Source organism: Hermetia illucens, chromosome 1 (assembly GCF_905115235.1).
Source record: "Hermetia illucens chromosome 1, iHerIll2.2.curated.20191125, whole genome shotgun sequence".
In the NCBI taxonomy this organism is placed as follows: domain Eukaryota; kingdom Metazoa; phylum Arthropoda; class Insecta; order Diptera; family Stratiomyidae; genus Hermetia; species Hermetia illucens.
This window is the reverse complement of record NC_051849.1, coordinates 140560961-140581126: the sequence shown is the minus strand read 5'-3', so window position 1 is coordinate 140581126 and position 20166 is coordinate 140560961. Positions and strand designations below refer to the sequence as shown.

The window sequence follows — 20166 nt, the reverse complement described above, 5'->3', positions numbered from 1 at the left end:
AGAGCACTGGACTGTCGTAGCAGAAGGTCGTGGTTCAAATCTTACTGGTGGTAGATGCATTTGTATCGTGACTGAATCGGATATCAGTCTGCTCAGCTGTGAATAAGTATCCGAGTCAAATCTGAGTAATAATCTCGGGCGAGAGCAATGCTGACCATATTGCTTCTTACAGGGTACCGTAGTCCTGTAGTGTATCGTTACGCTTCAAAGCGCTGATCCAATTGGATTGTTGCGCCAACGATATTATTAAAGAAAAAAAAAAATATGCACGCACCCAATATTTCCTCAATAACTTTGATTCCGGGGTCTTGAACCTTGGAAGGAAACACAATAGATTATAATGCATGTTCTCGCAAGTGCCACCCGAAAAACAACAAATTATTGTATTGGGGCTGAAAAACGACGCAAAAGTAGACTCTACTCTCATTGATGCTATCAAAATAGTCAAAGAGAAATTGTTAAAAATTTGCTTACTAAAGGTCTTAAAAAAATTGCATCATTTTTCGTATCATCCATGCATGCATTGTAGAAAAAATTTTGCTGCGCTGTCTGGAATCGAAGAGACTTATCGACCATAACATTTGTTGTAATTTTAGTTGTTCTAAAAAAATGCTAAATTTTTGGTTATTCAACGTCCGTAAGAGAAAAAAAACCTAATGTTGTTTAAGAAAGAAACGTTCCACTTTGAATGTCTTCAGAAAGCTATTATTAGGCTATGCTTGTAGTTACATCTAGAAGATATCATTCATGATTGAGAATATAAAGTAAAGTCTATCGCAAGTAAGACCATAAATACGTTAAGTATTATATTATATAGTTCTGGAAACATCCAAATAGTTTAATATAATTCAATATCATATACATTTCAATGAATTAATGAATTACATTGGTAACAAACCGATCAGTTTAAAAAGATATAGATGTGTATTCTAGAGACAGAGTGATGTAAGAAGACCAAAAGATTTTTTAAATAAAGTTGTACAGTGCATAAATATTTTTAATTTATTTGCAGGTTGGAAACCGCAAACTTTGAGCGTATAATTTTTTCCTATCTGCCTAGCCAACCGGGGGGAAGGGAGCAGTGCTTGTTAGGGGGATGCGGGAATACGGCTCAATTAACATGATGACGGTGTATCATCCATTTAAACGGTTTCTTGATGCACCAGGGCTCTAACTTCAATGTACTTAACCATTATGTTTAAAAAGGCATAATATTTACCCAGAAGAAAAGAACAGGGTTAGCACTAAACTTTCCAGTAAAGTAATCATATGAATTATACTGCCACAGTTTAGTGCTTGGATTTTTTCAATTAATTTCCAAAATATCAACTAAGAATTACAATAGTAGGCATACAAAACAGTTCCGAGCCGATTGGAGCATGTAACGACGGCTAGTGGAATATTGCAACATGAACTAACCAACTTTATTGGAGAGTTATATTCTTCAGATCACCATAAACAAAGCAATATGAATCTATGAATATTGTATCTTGAATTGTTCTTTTTTGTTTCTATGCTTACAAATGAAATAAATGAATTAGGTATATTGAGAAGTTATCTGAATTTCAGATGTTTTTTTCAGAATACTGTATATTTACGTCAATTGTAGATGCTTAGATGCCTAGTAAACGATAGTCTAGCCAATAACTTCATAATTGAAAATGGTGTTTGATTTATTGCCCTAATAACTTTGAAAGATAGCTTATAAACTGTGATTGTATCATTAAATCTACAACTCTTTGCAACTTTCAATGTACATTACCTCATCATTGGGATCATAGTATTGCTCAAGATATGGATGCGCAAGAGCCTCTTCAACTGATATCCGATTGTGCGGGTTAAATGTAAGCATCTTATCTAATAAATCCAATGCTCTTGGATCAGCATTTGGGAATAATTTTATCCATGGAACTTTCGGCTTAAATGGTAGTGACTCTAGATAATTGCGTGCCTGCAAGAAAAAACATCAATTATAATAACATAAAATAAAAGTGAAATAAGAGACGATGGATTTGATGAAATCCATTGATCCATTCTCACCTTTTCATTTATTATACATTCGAGATCTTCCTTTGATGGTGAGCCCAATACACCAAGAATATGATTCAGTTGATCGAGATAATGTTTACCAGGAAAAATGGGTCGATTACTTAGCATTTCTGCTAAAATGCATCCAACAGACCATATATCAATTGATTTTGTGTAACCCTATTGAGAGGAAATCATTAATTATTTAAAGATGTTGCATTTTGAAGAAAAATTAAGGTAGAAGAGACTGAATTGAATTTCTGTGTTCACAAAATCTTGTCTTTGTCTTGACAGTAAGAAAAATAATACAAAACTCCAAAACTCTTAAATGAATTACCTTCGAATTGAGCATGATTTCAGGTGCTCGATACCACCTTGTTGCAACATATTCCGTTAGAAACCCAGTATGATCATGTTCTGGATCAGCTACTCTGGCCAAACCAAAATCACAGATCTATATGGTAAAATTAATTCTTATTACTTTCCTATGAACAAATTAGATCTCCAGCATTGGCCATAGCAATCCCACTCACCTTAAGGTCACACGTAGTATTTAGAAGTAAATTACTTGGTTTCAGATCTCTGTGTAAAACATTAGCCGAATGTATATACTTTAAACCACGTAGAATTTGGTAAAGAAAATAACATATGTGATCGTTACTAAGCCTCTGCAATAGGAAAATATAGTTCATAGTTAGCATGAGGATGTGTAGCAACGTCGGTTCTAACTCACCTGAGTCTTTAATAATTTATAAAGGTCAGTCTCCATTAGACACTGTACAATATATACATCTTTCATTTGTTCTATACTATCTACCCGTAGAATATCTCTTATATCTATTATCTGCAAGTAGAAACAAAAGTTTTCAAAATTAAATATCGATTAACAGCACATCACTAGCAGGTCAAATGAATTGGAACATTCTGCACTATCAAGGAATGAGCAATTGATGCGAATTCTTTTAGAGAGACTTGGTATCGATTGTGTCACTCAAGGTTTGAAAAAAAAGGAAGATTAGTTTTAGATTTGAATAATTATAGAGTAAATGCTTTGGATATTACATAAATGAATTTGATATCAATTAGATTTGAATTTAATTGATTATAACCCCAATGAAATTAATCTCTGAATATTTTATTCATTAACATTATTATTATTTGACAAAAAAATAATAACTGAACTGAAGAAATAACAACCAACAAAATCATCTTGGTTGAATACCGGGAGCTGAACGCTTCGGGTGTAAAGATTCATCTTGTGTGAGAAATTTCCTATGCACCTTTTTCCATTTGTACATAGCTAAAAGTTAAAAATGTTAAAAAGTATCCGGATAGCTGAGTGGTTAGAGCGCAAGGCTGTCGTACAGAAGGTCGCGGTTCAAATCTCACTGGTGGCAGTGGAATTTGTATCGTGATTTGACGTCGGATACCAGTCGACTCAGCTGTGAATGAGTACTTGAGTCAAATCAGAGTAATAATCTCGGGCGAGCGCAATGCTGACCACATTGCCTCCTAGTGTACCGTTACGGTCTTGAATGAAGTGCTCTAACACACTTCAAGGCCCTGATCCAGCATGGATTGTTGTGCCAACGATTATTATTAAAAGTTAAAAATATTCCATGATATATCCAACTCCGCCGTTCATATGAGTTCACTATATATGGTCATCACGTCATACACGTCCTTGATTGCGATAAATTCACGTGAAATGCACAATTTGTACATTCTATAACTTTGCTAATAACAGTTGGATTTTTATTCAAATTTTCAAAATTTTTCAATTGAATAGGTTCTGAGAACGAGGCCTGTTACACTTTTTCAGACACATATTTTGAGCCCTCACTCCCCTATGTTTCATTCAGTATAAGAAATAAGATCTGTTTCGAAAAGTACTAATTAAGCCCTTTCACATGTATGGGCAGCCCCCACCTTAGACTCAACACAAAGTGGGGCACCTTGTTTTATGAAAAGGTATTCCAAGACCACATGTTCTCATCAAATTTCGTGACAATCGGTGCAGCCTTGTCCGAATAAATCGGGTGTGACAAAGAGACAGACAGACATTCGATTCTAATAAAGTTTTGTTCCCCATAAAACCTTAAAAAACAAAATTGTGACTGGTGTTCGAAATTTTCATTTTGAATTCAACTTTGATAATTTCTAGTGGAACTTCATCTAATTGAAGTGAGGGAGATCTGCAGTTTCAGCACGGCATTAAATTCAAAAATATTCTTCGAGAGCAAATGCAATATATGTTAAATCGGAGCATCTTCTTACAATTGGCTATGGAGTCTAAATATGATTTAAATTATGAATTCCGACAGCAGGGTTGATATATCAGTAGCGCTACGTACCAATAGCTTCCTCCCTGTCGGCAACAACTGACAAAGACACCTGAAATAATAAAAAACTTTTTTCTTTTTCGTTGGTGTGGATATTTATTCTTGCAAATACCGATATTTCGAGAACCACTGATGAAGGGAACAAATGGTTCCGATATTTCGAGAACCACTGATGAAGGGAACAAATGGTTCCCGAAATATCGGTATTTGCAAGAATAAATATCCACACCAACGAAAAAGAAACAAGTTTTTTATTATTTCAGATAATTAATCGTTGGAAACACCGCATAATTACACTCTGACAAAGACCTGTTTGCTATGGGCAAGGAAACACTTGACGGCAAATCTGGAGAAGGTAAGGGGATGCATAAGAACTTCGCAACTAATCTGGAGCTTCTGGCGGTGTTGTGCTGATGGAATACGATGGTTTTTCTGCTGGTTAATTGTGGCCGCTTCTGGTCCATTGCTACCTTCATTCGGGCTGCAGATCATATTAAATAACCATTGCCATCGGGCTGCAGATCATATTAAATAACGCCCATATAACCCCACCAAACACTGAAAAAATCTTCCTTGCCGTCAATCCTGATTTGACCACCGTTTGGGAGGCTTCGCCGGCCATCAACCATGCCCGCTTTCGCTTAACATTTTTTTGTGTGAGTCCTTTCTTTTCACCAGTTACCATCTGCTTCAAAAATGAATTCATTCCTTTTGACCGATGATTCGCAGATGAAAACAAATCTCGAAGTTTTTTTTATCAATTTCCAGTGGTCCAGGGCAATGTTATGTCAGGTCGTGAGCTAATTGTACACAATTGTAGAATATTGTGAATTTCCTCTTTATTGACTACCACTACTACTGAACCCATCAAATACAACAGTGCTAAAAAAATTACGTTTTTTATTACTTCCGCTCCCCACCAAGTATAAGTATAGCCCAATTAGTGAATACATCACGCCATCTAGCAACAAAACAGTGAATTTCCTTTTCCCCAACCTAATATTTTAAAACGTGATGACTGCGCCAGATTGCCATTTTCAGCTCTATTGGTATTTATCTGCCGTGCCTATTTGCTATAGCTTATACTTGATCAAGGCCGTTGAGAAAGCAGATGGCATTCCTGTAGACGACGTATGTTAGAAACGGTGCTTGTGTGCATTAAATTCCTATATGTTCACCAAGCAATACCAAATGAAAAACATCGCACATCACAAGGGGAAGTAGTTTCGCTGTTAGGGTACTCGTACCTGACAGAACGGAAAAAAGAAAAAATATAACAACCGATCATCAGGTGTCTAGCAATATCAATGAAGAGTGTCTTTTGGTCCAATAAAGCATAGCTTGATAATAAACTTTCTTTTGCGAAAAATTTCTAGAAACATATTTCTGCATCTACATCCAGTCGATATTTACAATTTTATATTACTGTTCCTTGATCGCATATGCGACAGCATATGGCATATTTTTTACAATTAGTCAGTACCACGATAAACGCTAGATAGGCTTGACTAGTTATGTTCGCTAGGAAACGAGAATAGCATCTTGTTTGAAGTTTCCTTCTTGTTTTCCAAGGTCAATGCACCTATGTGATTGTATTTGGTCCTTTTTTAGTGTACTCTAGAACTATTAATATTACCTCTAGGAAGAAACTCACAAAATGTTGCTGTACATTTACTTTACTCATAACCATGGCTATGTTAGAAACAAAGATTGTGTTTCTGGAAAAAAGCATCATCCACTTACGTTTTCATGTTTGAAGCGTGTTAAAATTTTAATTTCTCGCAGTGTCCTCTGACAATATGTCTGATGTTCGAATGGAGAAATCTTTTTGATAGCCACCTTCGTTTTCTTCACTGTATCAAAAGCAGATCTGTAAATAAGAAAAGTTCTCAAATATTATACTCGAAAAAAAAAATCATTAAATATAATAATCAATCTGCGATAATCTAATAACATACATGAAAATATATACAGTCATCCACGCTATAGAATTACGTCAACATTCAAGTATTTGCAAGTTTCAAAACATTTCTAAGGTAATTCCAGATAAGAAAACTTGAGTGTTGTTGATCATTTTACGCGTAGAAGTGTCTATGTGATAATAAAACTACGGTGATATGCTGTTGGACGAATCATTTCTAGATAAGTTTCTCACTTAACATATTTTATGTATACATTCAGGGTATTTTGCTTCTTCTCAGATTCATTCTATTGGAGTTAATACTTTCACCAATTTTCAGTGTTTTGAATTTTTCGTTTGATGGAAAAAAGGAGTTTTGTTTACAACTATTGAACAAGCAACTACTATAACAAAGTCATCTTTAACATCAACAATGCTATTCATTTGGCTTTGGACCGTTACTAAATCAGTCTTTTTCCATAGAATTGCTTCAGTAGTGAATGCTAATCAAAACTGGCAGATCATTCGTAAAGTTCAATGATACTATCCTAACAACTCCTCACTTCTTATAAACATTGCAAACAGTAGGCCAAAAATCAATAGGAAATATTGGGAAGGTATGGTTAAAACCTAAAACCTAAACCAATAAATGATAACTTGACATGTAAACGAATCCCTTACAGAGGATGCAGAGGAGAGAGCAAATGCAGAAGTTCTTGGGTAAAAAATATGTTGTGTGATAGTGAAAATTTTATGTCATAGACACCTGTGTTTCAACCCGGAAATTAACTACAGGCGTCCAATTAAGGCTCTCAAATCCAATCAAGTAAAGCCGATACTGACATACGGCATATACAATAATGTCGGACTTCTCTTGCTACAGGATGTAGGAAGCAATGAGGCAGGGGTAGCAAAAATATTGTAGATGCAGAAACGTTGAACCAAAACCCTTTTGTGAAATTGGGAATGCACAGACATGAAGCTTTAGAAAGATGAATATCAGCTGAGAGCATCAGACTAGGCGAGTTTACCGGGAATGGAACAGTTCAGAATAGTTCACATAATGAGGTATGATCCAAAGCTGTCGTTGGATATACGCACAGGTCACTATAAGCTAAAGTACTAGAACATCTGATAATATTATCTGCAGATTCTGTGATTACATTGAAAATTCCATATACATCCCGGGACAATGTCAAACAAAATAAGTACCATCTTGATCCAAAATTTCTCAAAATTGCCACTATGTGATGCTCCTTCTGATGACTGATTTAAGTTGTGTTTTTAAGGTTTAAGGGCAGTCCTCCATACATACGAAAGATAGGGACAAGGGGGATATGTGTTTATAAAAGGAATCAATTAGTACTTTTCGAAACTGAAATACCGGGGAAGATCAAAAGTGTATGTTCTCTGAAACTATCTAATCGAAAAACCTCACTGGTGCATCTTTACGAAATCTAGACCTCAAAATGAATTTAATTTTTTTTGTGTCGAGTTAAGTCCTAGCTATAATCCAACGTTTATTTCAATGCTCTAGCCATAGTAATTTTTGAGTTATTATGAATTTAATAATGTAAAGGCTGCGATTTTTTAAACAAATTAAAATTCCTTTGGCAGCTAAAGGGTTAAGAAATCGAGAAAAATTAATATTTTTTGCTTAGAACTGCTTGAAAAATCGCCTGGCGTACAGTTAGAGATGAGCAACTCATGAGTGAGTCGACTCAATTGTGCTACTCAGTCCATTGATGTAAGTGAGTTGACCCAACACAAAAAAAGGCGAATCGACTCAGAAGAGTAAACGGCATCGAACCGCCTCAATTGATGCCACAGCACATCAGCACAATGAACAGGCTGCACAACCGACTCACCGAGATGCGAGTCGATTCAATTGGTGTGCATAGTTGATACATTTCAATATGGAATGAAGTACATGGCTTGAATATTCATAGATTCTAAACCTAATATTATAGATGATCGACATTTTAGCAAGTCAAAAACGTAATTACAACATCAGATCAACTTTCCGCATGAGCTTATCACGTTTTAGTGGACAAGATGAGATAATATGTATGAACATGCATGCATGTTATTGCCAGAAATGGATGCAATGTAAGTTATGGAGTCTCGAAAAGAACAACTTCAATTTCGGAATTAAAATTTTTTATCCGCGGTTTTAACGCTAGTTGCGCTTGTTAATTAAAGTGTACCTCGCTGCGGAAATGCACTTAAATAGTTCGTTCCTTAAATAAATGTTGCATTTTGTGTGAATTTGATGCCCTAGACGTTTTTCGATCGCCGGAAAAGATCTCTAGCCAAATTCGCTTATAGTCTTTGGAGTGGGGTGAGAGAATTAAGGAATGTGATGATGGTGTGAATTACAGGTAAGTGCTGCTTCAAAGAATGAATTTATCGTTTTTCAGAACTTCTTTCCAATTTCTGAATGTCAAATACCAGCAAACACAAACCAGAATATATTAGCCAAACTGTTCATTCTGAAATTAATTTAAATGTGTTTTATTGTTTTAAGCTGATTTTTAATTTTTCGATACAAAATCTTCTCTATAGTGCTTCACTACAAACAAACTGTCCGATAGTTTTGAAACAGCCAATATATTATATTATGCATGGAGTAAATCAGAAATACTCAGATGCGTGAGATCAATTTGTAGTGAATGCCGTGCGACAATGGAGAAAGAAAACGATACTCACAGTTTTCATAAAAGACAATCGAGATGTGAGTCATGAATTTTTGCCAGAAAATTAGACTGTGAACAATGATTATATTTAAGCTTTCTGAGACGATTACATGCAGCAATTTGCCCCCACCCCACAATTTGGAAGAATTAAATCGAAGATGGCTACAATGGACATACCAAACCCCAAGTATAACAAATATTTCGAGGATTGCATCCGGCGCCGGCATATTTTTATTGTAGTCGATAGGAATTACTTTTTGAAGGGGAGGATATCGATGAATAATCTGAATTAATTGAGGAAACTTTTTGATCATCAGAAATGCTGATGTATTCAGATGTTGGCAACACTCTAAAATCTTTGTCGATGTCAAAACTAATGAACACACTATAGCTGTCATAGGAACACTGACCATTGAAGCGGTGCAAACATTTTGCTAGAGTAGTGCACCGAAATTTGTAATGATTCCATTTGAAAACAAATAATTTTCTTGACGTCGAAAAAACATGCTTAGTTGCCACTTTAAAGCTAATGTCCAGAAACTTCTGCCTTTGTTGCTTTAGACGGGGAAACTGATAGAAGTCAGCGAAAACCAGATCTAGCGAATAAAGTGCTCGAGCATTCCAAGAAAGGTGTCCGGATAGCTCAGTGGTAAGAGCACAAGGCTATCGTGTATCGTGATTTGACGTCGGATACCAGTCGACTCAGCTGTGAATGCATACCTGATTTAAATCAGGGTTAATAATTTCGGCCGAGCGCAAAGCTGACCACATTGCTTCCTATAGGGAATGGCAGCCATCGCAAATTCGGCTGCGTTAATTTTCCACTCGCTTGCAATTTACCACGCCTTTTCTCTTAGCTGCTCTACGCTGCAGCAGACAGATATATTGGCAGTCTTTCTTGGTAAAATCAATTATGATGATTTCTGTGCCTGTCAAAATAGTTCAAGTTTAGAATTTTCTCAAGGACAGTGATGATGGTACTTTCCAAATCATAATTGAATAGACCCAAGGCTCGTCAATGATCATGAACCAAGACAAAAGTCAGTCCATTCCACCATTTACACCGTACACCGCTTTTCTTTCTATTACCTTCTAATATTCTGAGGCGACGCGCGGATATCACTTTCGAATGAAGTTCGTTGGTAATAATTCTTTAGATGCCACCATATGTTAACTCTATAAACTGAACTAAATGTTTGTCACTCTTCGGTTAGCTACTATTAGGTTTTTGCTTCTTTGCACCTCTCTGTATTGAACTTCATCTTCTGCGAATGTTCTACGTAACTCCTTGCGTCAATATATAACTGTGGAGGAGCAGAATTTTCTGTTTCTACCAAGTCGGCGTAAATTAATAATTATTCATTCATATAGAAAATTAATATTATAATTACCTCATATTATAGCTTGTGCTGCTGCAAAATTGTAAACGTTTAGAGTGATTTAAGAGGGATTTGTCAGCATTCTTTATTTTAAATTTTCATTTGGAAAGTTCCAGATATGGATGCTGTATTTAATAGTTTTTGACCATTTACTGTTTCATAAAGTACTAATCGGAACCACCCACTTGGAACCCCATATAGCTACATAGCAGGCTACTGCATGAGTGGCGATTAATAGTTTCAACATCCCCATCAAATTTCATACTAATAGGTACATCAGTTTCCTAATAAATTGCGCATGAGAACAGAAAAACATATAAAAATGCTTCTGTATTTGAGGGACAATCAAAATTAGTTTATTCATTGCACAAGTATTGTTCAATAGTGTTTTCGATAGAGTAGATAGTTTCTTTGAATTTATTGGAAATTCAAGCGCTTTGAAACACTCAACCCTGATTTCAATTTGATTTTCCAAGATATCATATTGACTCTAAAGGTTTTGTTCATCCACAACAACAATCACTAACGAGTTGTTAGTGTGAAGTGCATATTGGATTCTTTGACCTTTTCACCAAGTTAATCATTTTGTAATTAAATATTTCACAGGGTGAAATCAAACCCTTACCATTGTCACTCATCTTTGCATTAGCAGACTAACTTACATACATTCCCTTGTTGAATACTCAAGCATATAAATGATATTTCATTTTATATCCAATCATTAAAATATGTAAACTAAATCAACATTAGCATATATTACTAGTCCGGCAAGAAAGTTTTCATCACATGTTACGTCAGTGAAAAATAAGCTTCACGTCCAATATTGATCGCTGTCGAATAATAAAGTATATATTGCTCATAATATTTTTTCTTTTTTAAGTTTTGATGATTGTTGTTCCACCACTCGGAAGTGATGTATGAGAGACCACTTTTCCATGGAATTTCTATGAGTTTGTGCATTACGTTTGGTAATCTTCAGAGATAACCTACATCAAGATAATATTTTGGTTAACTGTTTATCAATTTAAAAGTAGAAACAGATAAACTGACGAAGCGTTAAGATTAAATTTACTGCTGCTCGCAAATGTTATCAGTTCCTTATTTTGAAAAAAAAAAAAAAAAACTATAGCAACATTTTATTCACTAATTGAGCAGCGAATTGAGACCACCTTATCTCTCTCTCTCTCTCCGCTCGCCAATTCATAAATCACTAGATATTTCTGCCGCACCCTATATAAAGGACTATTGTTACCAAATTTTTATCCATTCTCACCCTGTTTGGAATACAGATAAGAAATTCGCAACAATTCTACTGCGCTAGAAATTTAAATATGGTTCTATCCACTATACTTTGATATTTTCCCCCCGCGAAACAACCTTAATTGCGAACTCTTGGCCGCGTTCGAAAGAAGAATCCTCCGAAGAATTTTTGGCCCCCTACATGAGGATGGACGATTCCGTAGCCTACACAATGACGAAATCTATGAGCGATACCATGACCGTCCGGTTGTGGATAAAATCCGGCTCAATAGGTTACGGTGGGCGGGTCACTTAATCCGTATGGATGAAGATGATCCCACCCGGAAAGTCTATAAGGGCAATATCTATGGTAGGAAAAGAAGACGAGGCAGACCCTGCCTAAGATGGAGCGATGGCGTGGGCCAGGACGCCAGACAGCTTTTAGGGATATCGAATTGGTGGACCTCGGCGCAAAACCGGGATGTATGGAGTTCCTTATTAAGGCAGGCCTAGACCGGATACCGGTTGTTGCGCCGTTGATGATGATGATGATGATGAAACAACCTTAACGTGGTATTCTCAAATTTTGACGCCATACTATTGTACGTTGATAAAGATCTAGAAACAGAATATTAATTGGTGCAGTATTAGTAAATCGTTGAAAGTCGCGTACATACATATGTGACAAGCTTAACGTTACCAAGTTCGATATGGAATTGTTAAGGGAGCAATATAGAATAAACAATAGAAATGTTGATGAATGCCTTGAGAATATCGAAAAGTATTAAAAATATTAAAAAGGATCGAACAAAATTGTTACCCAAGTGTATGGGAATTGTAAAAACATTTAGCCTGATCAATGAAGGAATCGAAAAAGTAGAGCGCTGTGGTTGTGAATTCCCCATTTCGGATCAAGAAATAACATGTCTTTTATCCCAAACATTTCAATGACGAGATAAATGATGTTATCAGTTAATTGCTCATTCAAATAAGACAACAGTAGGACCACCCCATTATATGACAAGTAACCCATTCTAGGGTAGTCACGGTAAAATACAAATAAGCATAGACTATTGTTACTTTCAAACGCAATAGTCTTAAGGGAGCGTAATGCTGGTTGCGCTACATCCTAGGGTGCTCTAATACTTCTCCCAGCTTAAATCCAAATTGAATTATTATGCCATGGATTATTTTTATTGTTATTATTAAGTAAATTTTGCCGAAGCGGGGCGGGGGCGGGGAGTGGTTGTCCAATAATATATTTTCTTTATTTTTCGAGTTAATAAAAAAAAATGATTTAATAACGTTTCCAGTTTTTTTTTCCTTCAGTCGCTTTAGGTGACTTTCGCCTTGTTCTAACTACGGGTCAGAGTGTTTACTGAACTTTATTGGATCACCTCGTCCTCGTTCACATACCGTCGCGCGAATTTTTTAAAGGCCATGTTGAATTTACACACGAAACTCCTTGTTCTCCATGTTTTTCATATAAAAGCCCGCCACCTACGTTCAGTTCGGCCTGCCAGTTACGTCAGAAGAACTCGCAATGCGAGCGGCCACCAATTGAACTGAAAGCACTATCCAAAAATGTCTATTAGCGATAAAGATGCCCATATCTCTCACATCCAGAACAAACATGAAATCCTCGCTCACAACTTAAACAAACATGTCTGGTCGATCACTGACCGCCTGAACAGTCAAAACTGACAGGCCAACTGCATCCCATCCACGTTACGATGAAATGAAGATTTTTTAGGCGTAACTGACAGGCCAAACTAAACGTTGATGGCAGGCTTAACGAAAGTGACGCGACATAAACGAGTGTAATTTTAAAATTATTATTAATTAATAATTGTTGGCAAATTTTACAATAATAATAATAATCGTTGGCGCAACAATCCATGTTGGATCAGGGCCTTGAAGTGTGTTAGAGCACTTCATTCAAGACCGTAACGGTACACTACAGTAGACTGTAGGAGGCGAGCACTGCGCTCGCCCGAGATTATTACCCTGATTTGACTCAGGTACTCATTCACACCTGAGTCGACTGGTATCCGACGTCAAATCACGATACAAATCCCACTGCCACCAGTGAGATTTGAACCGCGACCTTCCGTACGACAGCCTTGCGCTCTAACCACTCAGCTATCCGGACACCAAATTTTACAAGGAACTTTTCAAGGCTAGCGCTATTCAAATATAATGTAGATTTTTTTCTCGCTTCGACATTTATACTAGTAATTTGATAATTTAATAATTTCATAAGAAAATTATAACTTAAGGGGGTTGCGTGCGAAGGCCGTTTTTTTTCGCCTTTTTTATAAATTTTTTGTGAAGCTGGATAAAAATACAAATACGGATTTTTCACTATATATTTATTAACATCTTGAGCATACGTAATAATTTTTCCATCCCGATAGCATAGTTCATTATTGAAATACAGAGCAATTTATACACCCATCTCCAAAAAAGGAGTTTTTCTGATGCCACGCTAGAGGGCGTTGTGGTTATCTTAAAGAAAAAAGTAAGTGACATTTTTACGTGCGGACTCAACTACAGTCCGCAAACTAGGATTATTGAAAAATATTGAAAGCTACATTTTTGGTGCCTTGTTAAACTTATTTTTAGGAATTTTGGTGTTTTTTCAAGGCTTCTTTAATCGCAATTATCCTAGTTTGCGGACCGTAGAAATATGTTCTGAATAAGTCGTAAAAATTTCAAAGAATTTCGTTGGATAGATTTTGAGCTATGGTGGCGGCAGATTTTCAATATGCAGTTTCGAGAAAAACGCATTTAACAAGTAGAATATGATTTTTAGCCATAAAACCTTAACTGACCATTAATCTGCTATAACTAGTCCATAAACCTTAGATTTCTTGAAGAAACATATGTACAGCCTTGGCTTCAATTGTTGTCCTTTTAGTGAAGCCATTCGTATCGATAAATACGCACTTTATTACGGCGATCGACATAAATCTAGCATGTGACATATTACGTGTTTAACACTATAATTTCCGAACGACTCCAAATACCAAAAAAACACTTTGCCCATATATTATACATTAGATACAATTGAAGCCAAAAAAATCGATTTCGCGGATCCGACACACGGTATGACCCCTTTCAATCCTTTATAACTACGTTAATAATAATAAAGATTTACATCAAACTTCTCCATTCCGCGTTTTATGTTGCTATAATTTTGTACTCTTTGGATAAAAGTACGAAGTTTTTCCAGTAAATTTCGGCAAGTTCATTTATTTATTTTAAGTTTTTATTTAGTTTAAAGACTTTGGATGTTATATAAGGGCGCCATCAAATTTTCTTCAGATTCTCCCATTGCTTAGTTGAGAATAAATCGTGTGTATTTCAATTTGTATTTTTTAACCCCTTATTTCCCTTTATCGTAACCCATTCATTCAGGTAGCATTCATTTATTAAGGCATAAATCAATACACATGCATTCGCGACAGCATAGGTAGCAATTTCCTAATCTCTACTGGCTGATCAAAACAAGCCGAAAATAAATGGTGGAAAAGACGAAAAAAAACTGCTAAACTTGAAAAATAAAAGAACCCTATGGGTAGAAAGAGCACAACACTGTTAAATCCAGTTTTACTGGCCTTCTTAGTGAAACTAAGTAGTTCAGAGGACCAGAACAAGAAAAGACGAAGAATGAAAAGCAGACAAACAAAAGTAGAAAGCTAGTGTGGTGCAGCCAGCAATTTCCGTCATAAACGCACGTAATTGTGAACGCTCTGGAAAAAGGCAATTTGCGGAATTGACCTAGAAATGTATCAGGCCCTACACTTTCAAAAAACTAGACTTAGAGGAAACGTCGTCGCCGGCGAAATGCCTAGGCCAAAGACCATCGGCCATCCCGATTGCATGGTCCCGAGGGTTCCAAGCAGCAGATTTTGCATGTTACACTTCTGATTTTCGCTTAGCAAGATGCATCCCGGGGCGTATCCGTCGATGTTTCAGACATTACCCTAGGTACGGCCCTTCGCTAAAAGGTGGACCAAATCTGGCAGCTGTTGAGCTTACTTTCCAGGCAGTTAAACCACGCTCAACAGAACTATAGCACCTACGATTGTAAATTTATTGAAGGCAGGGTATTCAAATATTTACGAACCATAAGCCACTCACCTTTGATTTGAAACACTAGGCCGACAAATCGTACCCAACTTTGCTACCTGTGATAAAATCACTTCAACATGTGTCTGGAAAGGATAATGTAGTTGCCGACGCTTTGTCATGTGTTGTTAAGGTCAACGCCTAGTAAAGAGAGACTTTTCAGCAACTCTGTACTCGAACTTCGAGCCTTAACACCACCGACTTGTTGCGTCTGCTCAAAGACGCAGTGCGGAAGCTGAAGCTGCACGCACGTCTAATTAGGACGGATGTCACCCGGAGGCCGTTACAGTCACTTTACGAGGGCCGCTTGTAGTTCCACGAGCGAGGCCCACACTATTTTAGCTTCAGCGTCGAAGGCACACTTAAAAGAGTCTCTCTGGTCGAGCTTAAGTTTTTCTTCTCACAATAAAGCACAGCCAAAAAGAGGGGCGCAAGACCTGTGTGAACGCACTGCAAAGAGGCGGTTGGCTATGGCTTCAAAGAAAAATAGTACTAGATTCGGCAATTAGAGAGCCGGGGATATTCCGGTGAAAAAACCAAACCTCTGCGCTCCGCATATTAGAATATTTCAGAATTTAATAAATGGTAATTGTAGTATACATCAAAATATAAAATAAGTTGCAGCTTTATCATCACCATCAATGGCGCAACAACTGGTGTCCGGTCTAGACCTTTCTTAATAAGAAACTCCAAATATTCCGGTTTTACGCTAAGATACACCAATTCGGTATCTCTAACAGCGATGTGGCGTCCTGGCATACGTCATCACTCCATCTGAGGCGGGTCCGCCACGTCTTCTTTTTCTACCGTAGATATTGTCGCTATAGAAACAAAGCATGCTATCCTAATTTCAAAAAAAGGATATTCCTACCAAATATGAAAGCGAAAATAAGAACGGTTCCCAATTAAGAGATTTAGGGGCTGCTGTGACTAGAATATGGAGAACAAAGAAGGGGCATTTATTTCTCCAGCTTATATGCATTGCAGAACAGCGAACATTTGACATACAAAATGAATCGGGAATGATTTGGAAGAAACAGTAGGGTGTGTCCCTAGTGAGGGAGGTTCTATGGATACAGAATCAGAAATAAAGCACCCGCTTTCGATTTAGTCCTCAATAATGCAGTGAAAGTTGTGATCGAAAAAAAGCAATATATTCAATGCTGGTTTGAAGTAAGTATATCCGAAGCAGTAGAAACCCCCTATCTTTGGTAACCATATTATTGCAGGTTCGAATGGCACAATCTATCGTCAACGCAATCAGTACTTTCTTGGACTTAATCAAAAACGCCATCGACGGGATCTGACGGAGTACCAATACCAGACAATATAGTGCAATCGGTACCCTTCTTGTAAAAAAAAATCTTCAATTTCGATTGTTGTTGAACCCATTGCCTTATCTACTGATAATCGTGCAGAATTTCTCTCTGGTAAAGAGCTTCATATACTGCGGCACAAATGAGAGGGGGGCACTGCATATCCACAATTGGACTTTATAATGCAACAGTGAATTGCACCTGCAACTTCCTAAAACGGCAAGCACGCAAAGGAAAATTATGATATGTTCAAAATGTCAAGAAATGGATTGAAACCAGCGCCTCACAAGACAGAGGCAGTGCTTATCAGCAGAAGGGGGTACAAAATTCACAAAATCAAAGTAGGAATATGTCTGATTTCGTTCAAACCCTCCATAATATGAAAAGGCAGAAACTGCCACACTATCGCGCACAATGCCAAATATTAGTAGGGCCGGTATTGTTACATGCGCTACCCGTCTGATCAGGAACAATTGCGACGGTATCTTACTTTTAGTTACCGAAGCCGTATTTCTTAGACTGTAAAGAAAAACAAGTCTGAAAAATACCGAAATTCATGTTGGAAACACATCGTATTAAAGTTGCCTTTCAAGCAAGCAACCATAATCAATCCTACAAATAATACACTATTCGGATCCTCTAACTTGGCGCAACTGCCATTTCATTGCAAATTTGAGCTGACAACTCGCTTTAGTTTTTAAACTCGACCGATTAGATTATCCGGACTGAATCTTGGACCACGCTTTCAAGCAAATTTCATTACACAATTAAAATAGTTCCTTCTCTACCCAACGCTTACCTAGAGAATTCGAAATTTGTGACTCAATCTAATTGTCTCCGGACAAATTGATGTTAATGAACCTGATGATAGGCGATTAAGTATGGAATGAGTCAATTCCATCTGCGAAGACCAGAGACACCCCAACAGCCACTGCTTCTTCCGAAATGTAAATAAGAGACCTAATGACATCATGAGCATCAAAAATGAATTTGCGAAAACATTTTTCTGTTTTGGTCATGAATGTGTCCCCAGTGATACACAGCCATGCTGCCTAACCAATTTGTCTGACACCCGATTGAATATTCACCTCCAAACTGCCGAGAATCCAAACTCGCGACAGGGTTCCGTGATTGTGAGGCGACAGTTATCGTGCTAGACAGTCATACCCAGTAATTAAATGCGGCGATGTGCTGTGCGAGTATGACAATCGATAAGGTGTGAAGATAAAGAAAAGGCGCGCTCCGCACTAACGAGCGATATCTAAGATACTGCGATAATTTAGCCGCAGCGCTTTTATGGCTCTATGAATAATCAACGATGAAAAACACAAATTTTCAGGCATTCAAGTACTTACACGACCATTCCGTATGCGCCTTCGCCGATATATGATAGATTTACGTATCGTGGACCAACTTCGAATAATTGTCCGCGTATGATTTCGGCGTTCGGATTTGTGTTTGGGGCTATCCCATTATTGTTGCCACCAGCTTGCTCGGCCATCGTGTGTCAAAAGCGCGCCTCTACTCTCGCCTTTCAATTCCTTCTGAGAAATTCGCTTACTAATTCCTCGGCAAATTGAACACCGGGAAATTGGTTCAAATCCAAAAACGAAACTCTGACTCGAATGTCATTCAACGATCAAGGATGCAATGGTTACGTTTATTTCTCACGACACACAGGAAAAGGAACGATCACAATCGAATACGCCAGCAAATCGCCTGAGTTGATAGTTGTCCGAACGGCGAAGGTACTTCACCGTCCACGATAAAATCAGTAGTAAAAACTTTGCTTCCGTCTTTTCTCGTTTGCCCAACACGATCTACAACACTCGATTCTGGCCGCCCGCTCGCAACTGTCAATATTGCAAATTATCGTAGGTCGACTTCTCACCGCTGTGGAAGCATTTTATCACACTTCGGCCAGGAGATAAACTCGACGTCGTGACGGACACCGTGCGACCACCGAAACTCTGTCAAAAAATGCGACAAATACGAGCCTTGACAACTTGTCTTTTCACACGAAATGGGCGGATCAGCATCGGACAGTACACTCACTTGCACACTCCGAACAATGCACGAGCTACGGAAAAATTCAACAAAACCGCCCGCTCACGACCATTTCCACCACAAATCACGCAGGGGAGATTCACAGAAGCACGCCTGCAGCGAATAAAACCATCAATTGAATTGTCCAACTCGCAATCTCGAATCCAAGCTCGAATTATCACTACATTGCACTATGTCAAACTTCGCGAATGTGAAACCGTGAAATGAATGAGATTGGCACTAAGAACGGTGGGAAATTGATACACCGAAACGCAAGAACAAATGGAATCTACTTGGAATAGGAAATGTGACAAGATGGCGAAACGGACTAGAGTGAAGCGTTTGAAATGATAGTGGAACGTGAGTAGTACACAGGAACGTGAAGGGTGTCGAATGGAAGTACACTCTGCGAGTCTCTCTTGATGCCACACGAATTTTTATTGGAAAAGTCCTTTTGCGAAGAAAAGGACGTTGCTGTGTAATTGTAGGTGCCCATAATCAACCTATTGTGTAATTGTTTGTGTTACCAAAGTTTGTTCGAGCGAATAGTGCCGTTACATTGGTTAAATGCGATAGATATTCCACTAGGTGCTTTTGGTTAAGCCTTTTACAAAGTTTGTTATTCCCCAGGTAGTTTGCTCCCACATCGCAATTGCAGGACAATGAAATATGATGTAAGATTGCGAAGTCTGCAAGTTGTATCTCCAGTACAGTTGCCCGTCATATAAAAAAGTTTCCGTACAGCATAGTGATCGTTTGTTAGACTTATCAGGGTCTTCATTTGGGTTTTATTCAGTCCCAAGATCTCCGATGTAGCGAGAATAATACCTCTAGGGTAAGAATGGATGTATTAGTCATGGTAGCCGTAATACACAGGCAGGCGAATCTTCGTAGCCGAGATAGGTTGTTTGTAGCTTTCTTTGGTCCTACCTTTGGTGAGTTTACTAAAGCTCTCTGGGTTTTACCACGGGTTGATCCATCCAGTGTGCTTTAAGTGTCCAAAGGCAAGGGAGCCGAGATGCGCTCTGTAGTTTTCCCCTGCCCTACCTTTGGTCACCACATTAAATATTCATAGATAAATAAAAG

At 37.7% G+C, this 20166-nt stretch overlaps 1 protein-coding gene across 4 annotated transcripts in view; it reads right to left on the bottom strand.

The window, feature by feature from the left end:
• LOC119651744 (mitogen-activated protein kinase ERK-A) overlaps window positions 1–20166 on the bottom strand; it is a 28889-nt gene that overhangs the window by 6130 nt on the left and 2593 nt on the right. For 2 of the 4 annotated variants that reach the window (XM_038055492.1, XM_038055485.1), the window contains exons 2-7: window positions 6114–6240; window positions 2762–2872; window positions 2562–2696; window positions 2366–2482; window positions 2041–2208; window positions 1763–1951 (exon numbers count right to left, since the gene is read on the bottom strand). In XM_038055492.1, coding sequence (XP_037911420.1) covers window positions 1763–1951; window positions 2041–2208; window positions 2366–2482; window positions 2562–2696; window positions 2762–2872; window positions 6114–6240 — 847 coding nt within the window. Of the gene's footprint in view, window positions 1–1762; window positions 1952–2040; window positions 2209–2365; window positions 2483–2561; window positions 2697–2761; window positions 2873–6113; window positions 6241–6328; window positions 6348–18389; window positions 19325–20166 lie in introns of those variants that run through there. The other 2 variants (XM_038055478.1, XM_038055500.1) reach the window with 2 other exon arrangements.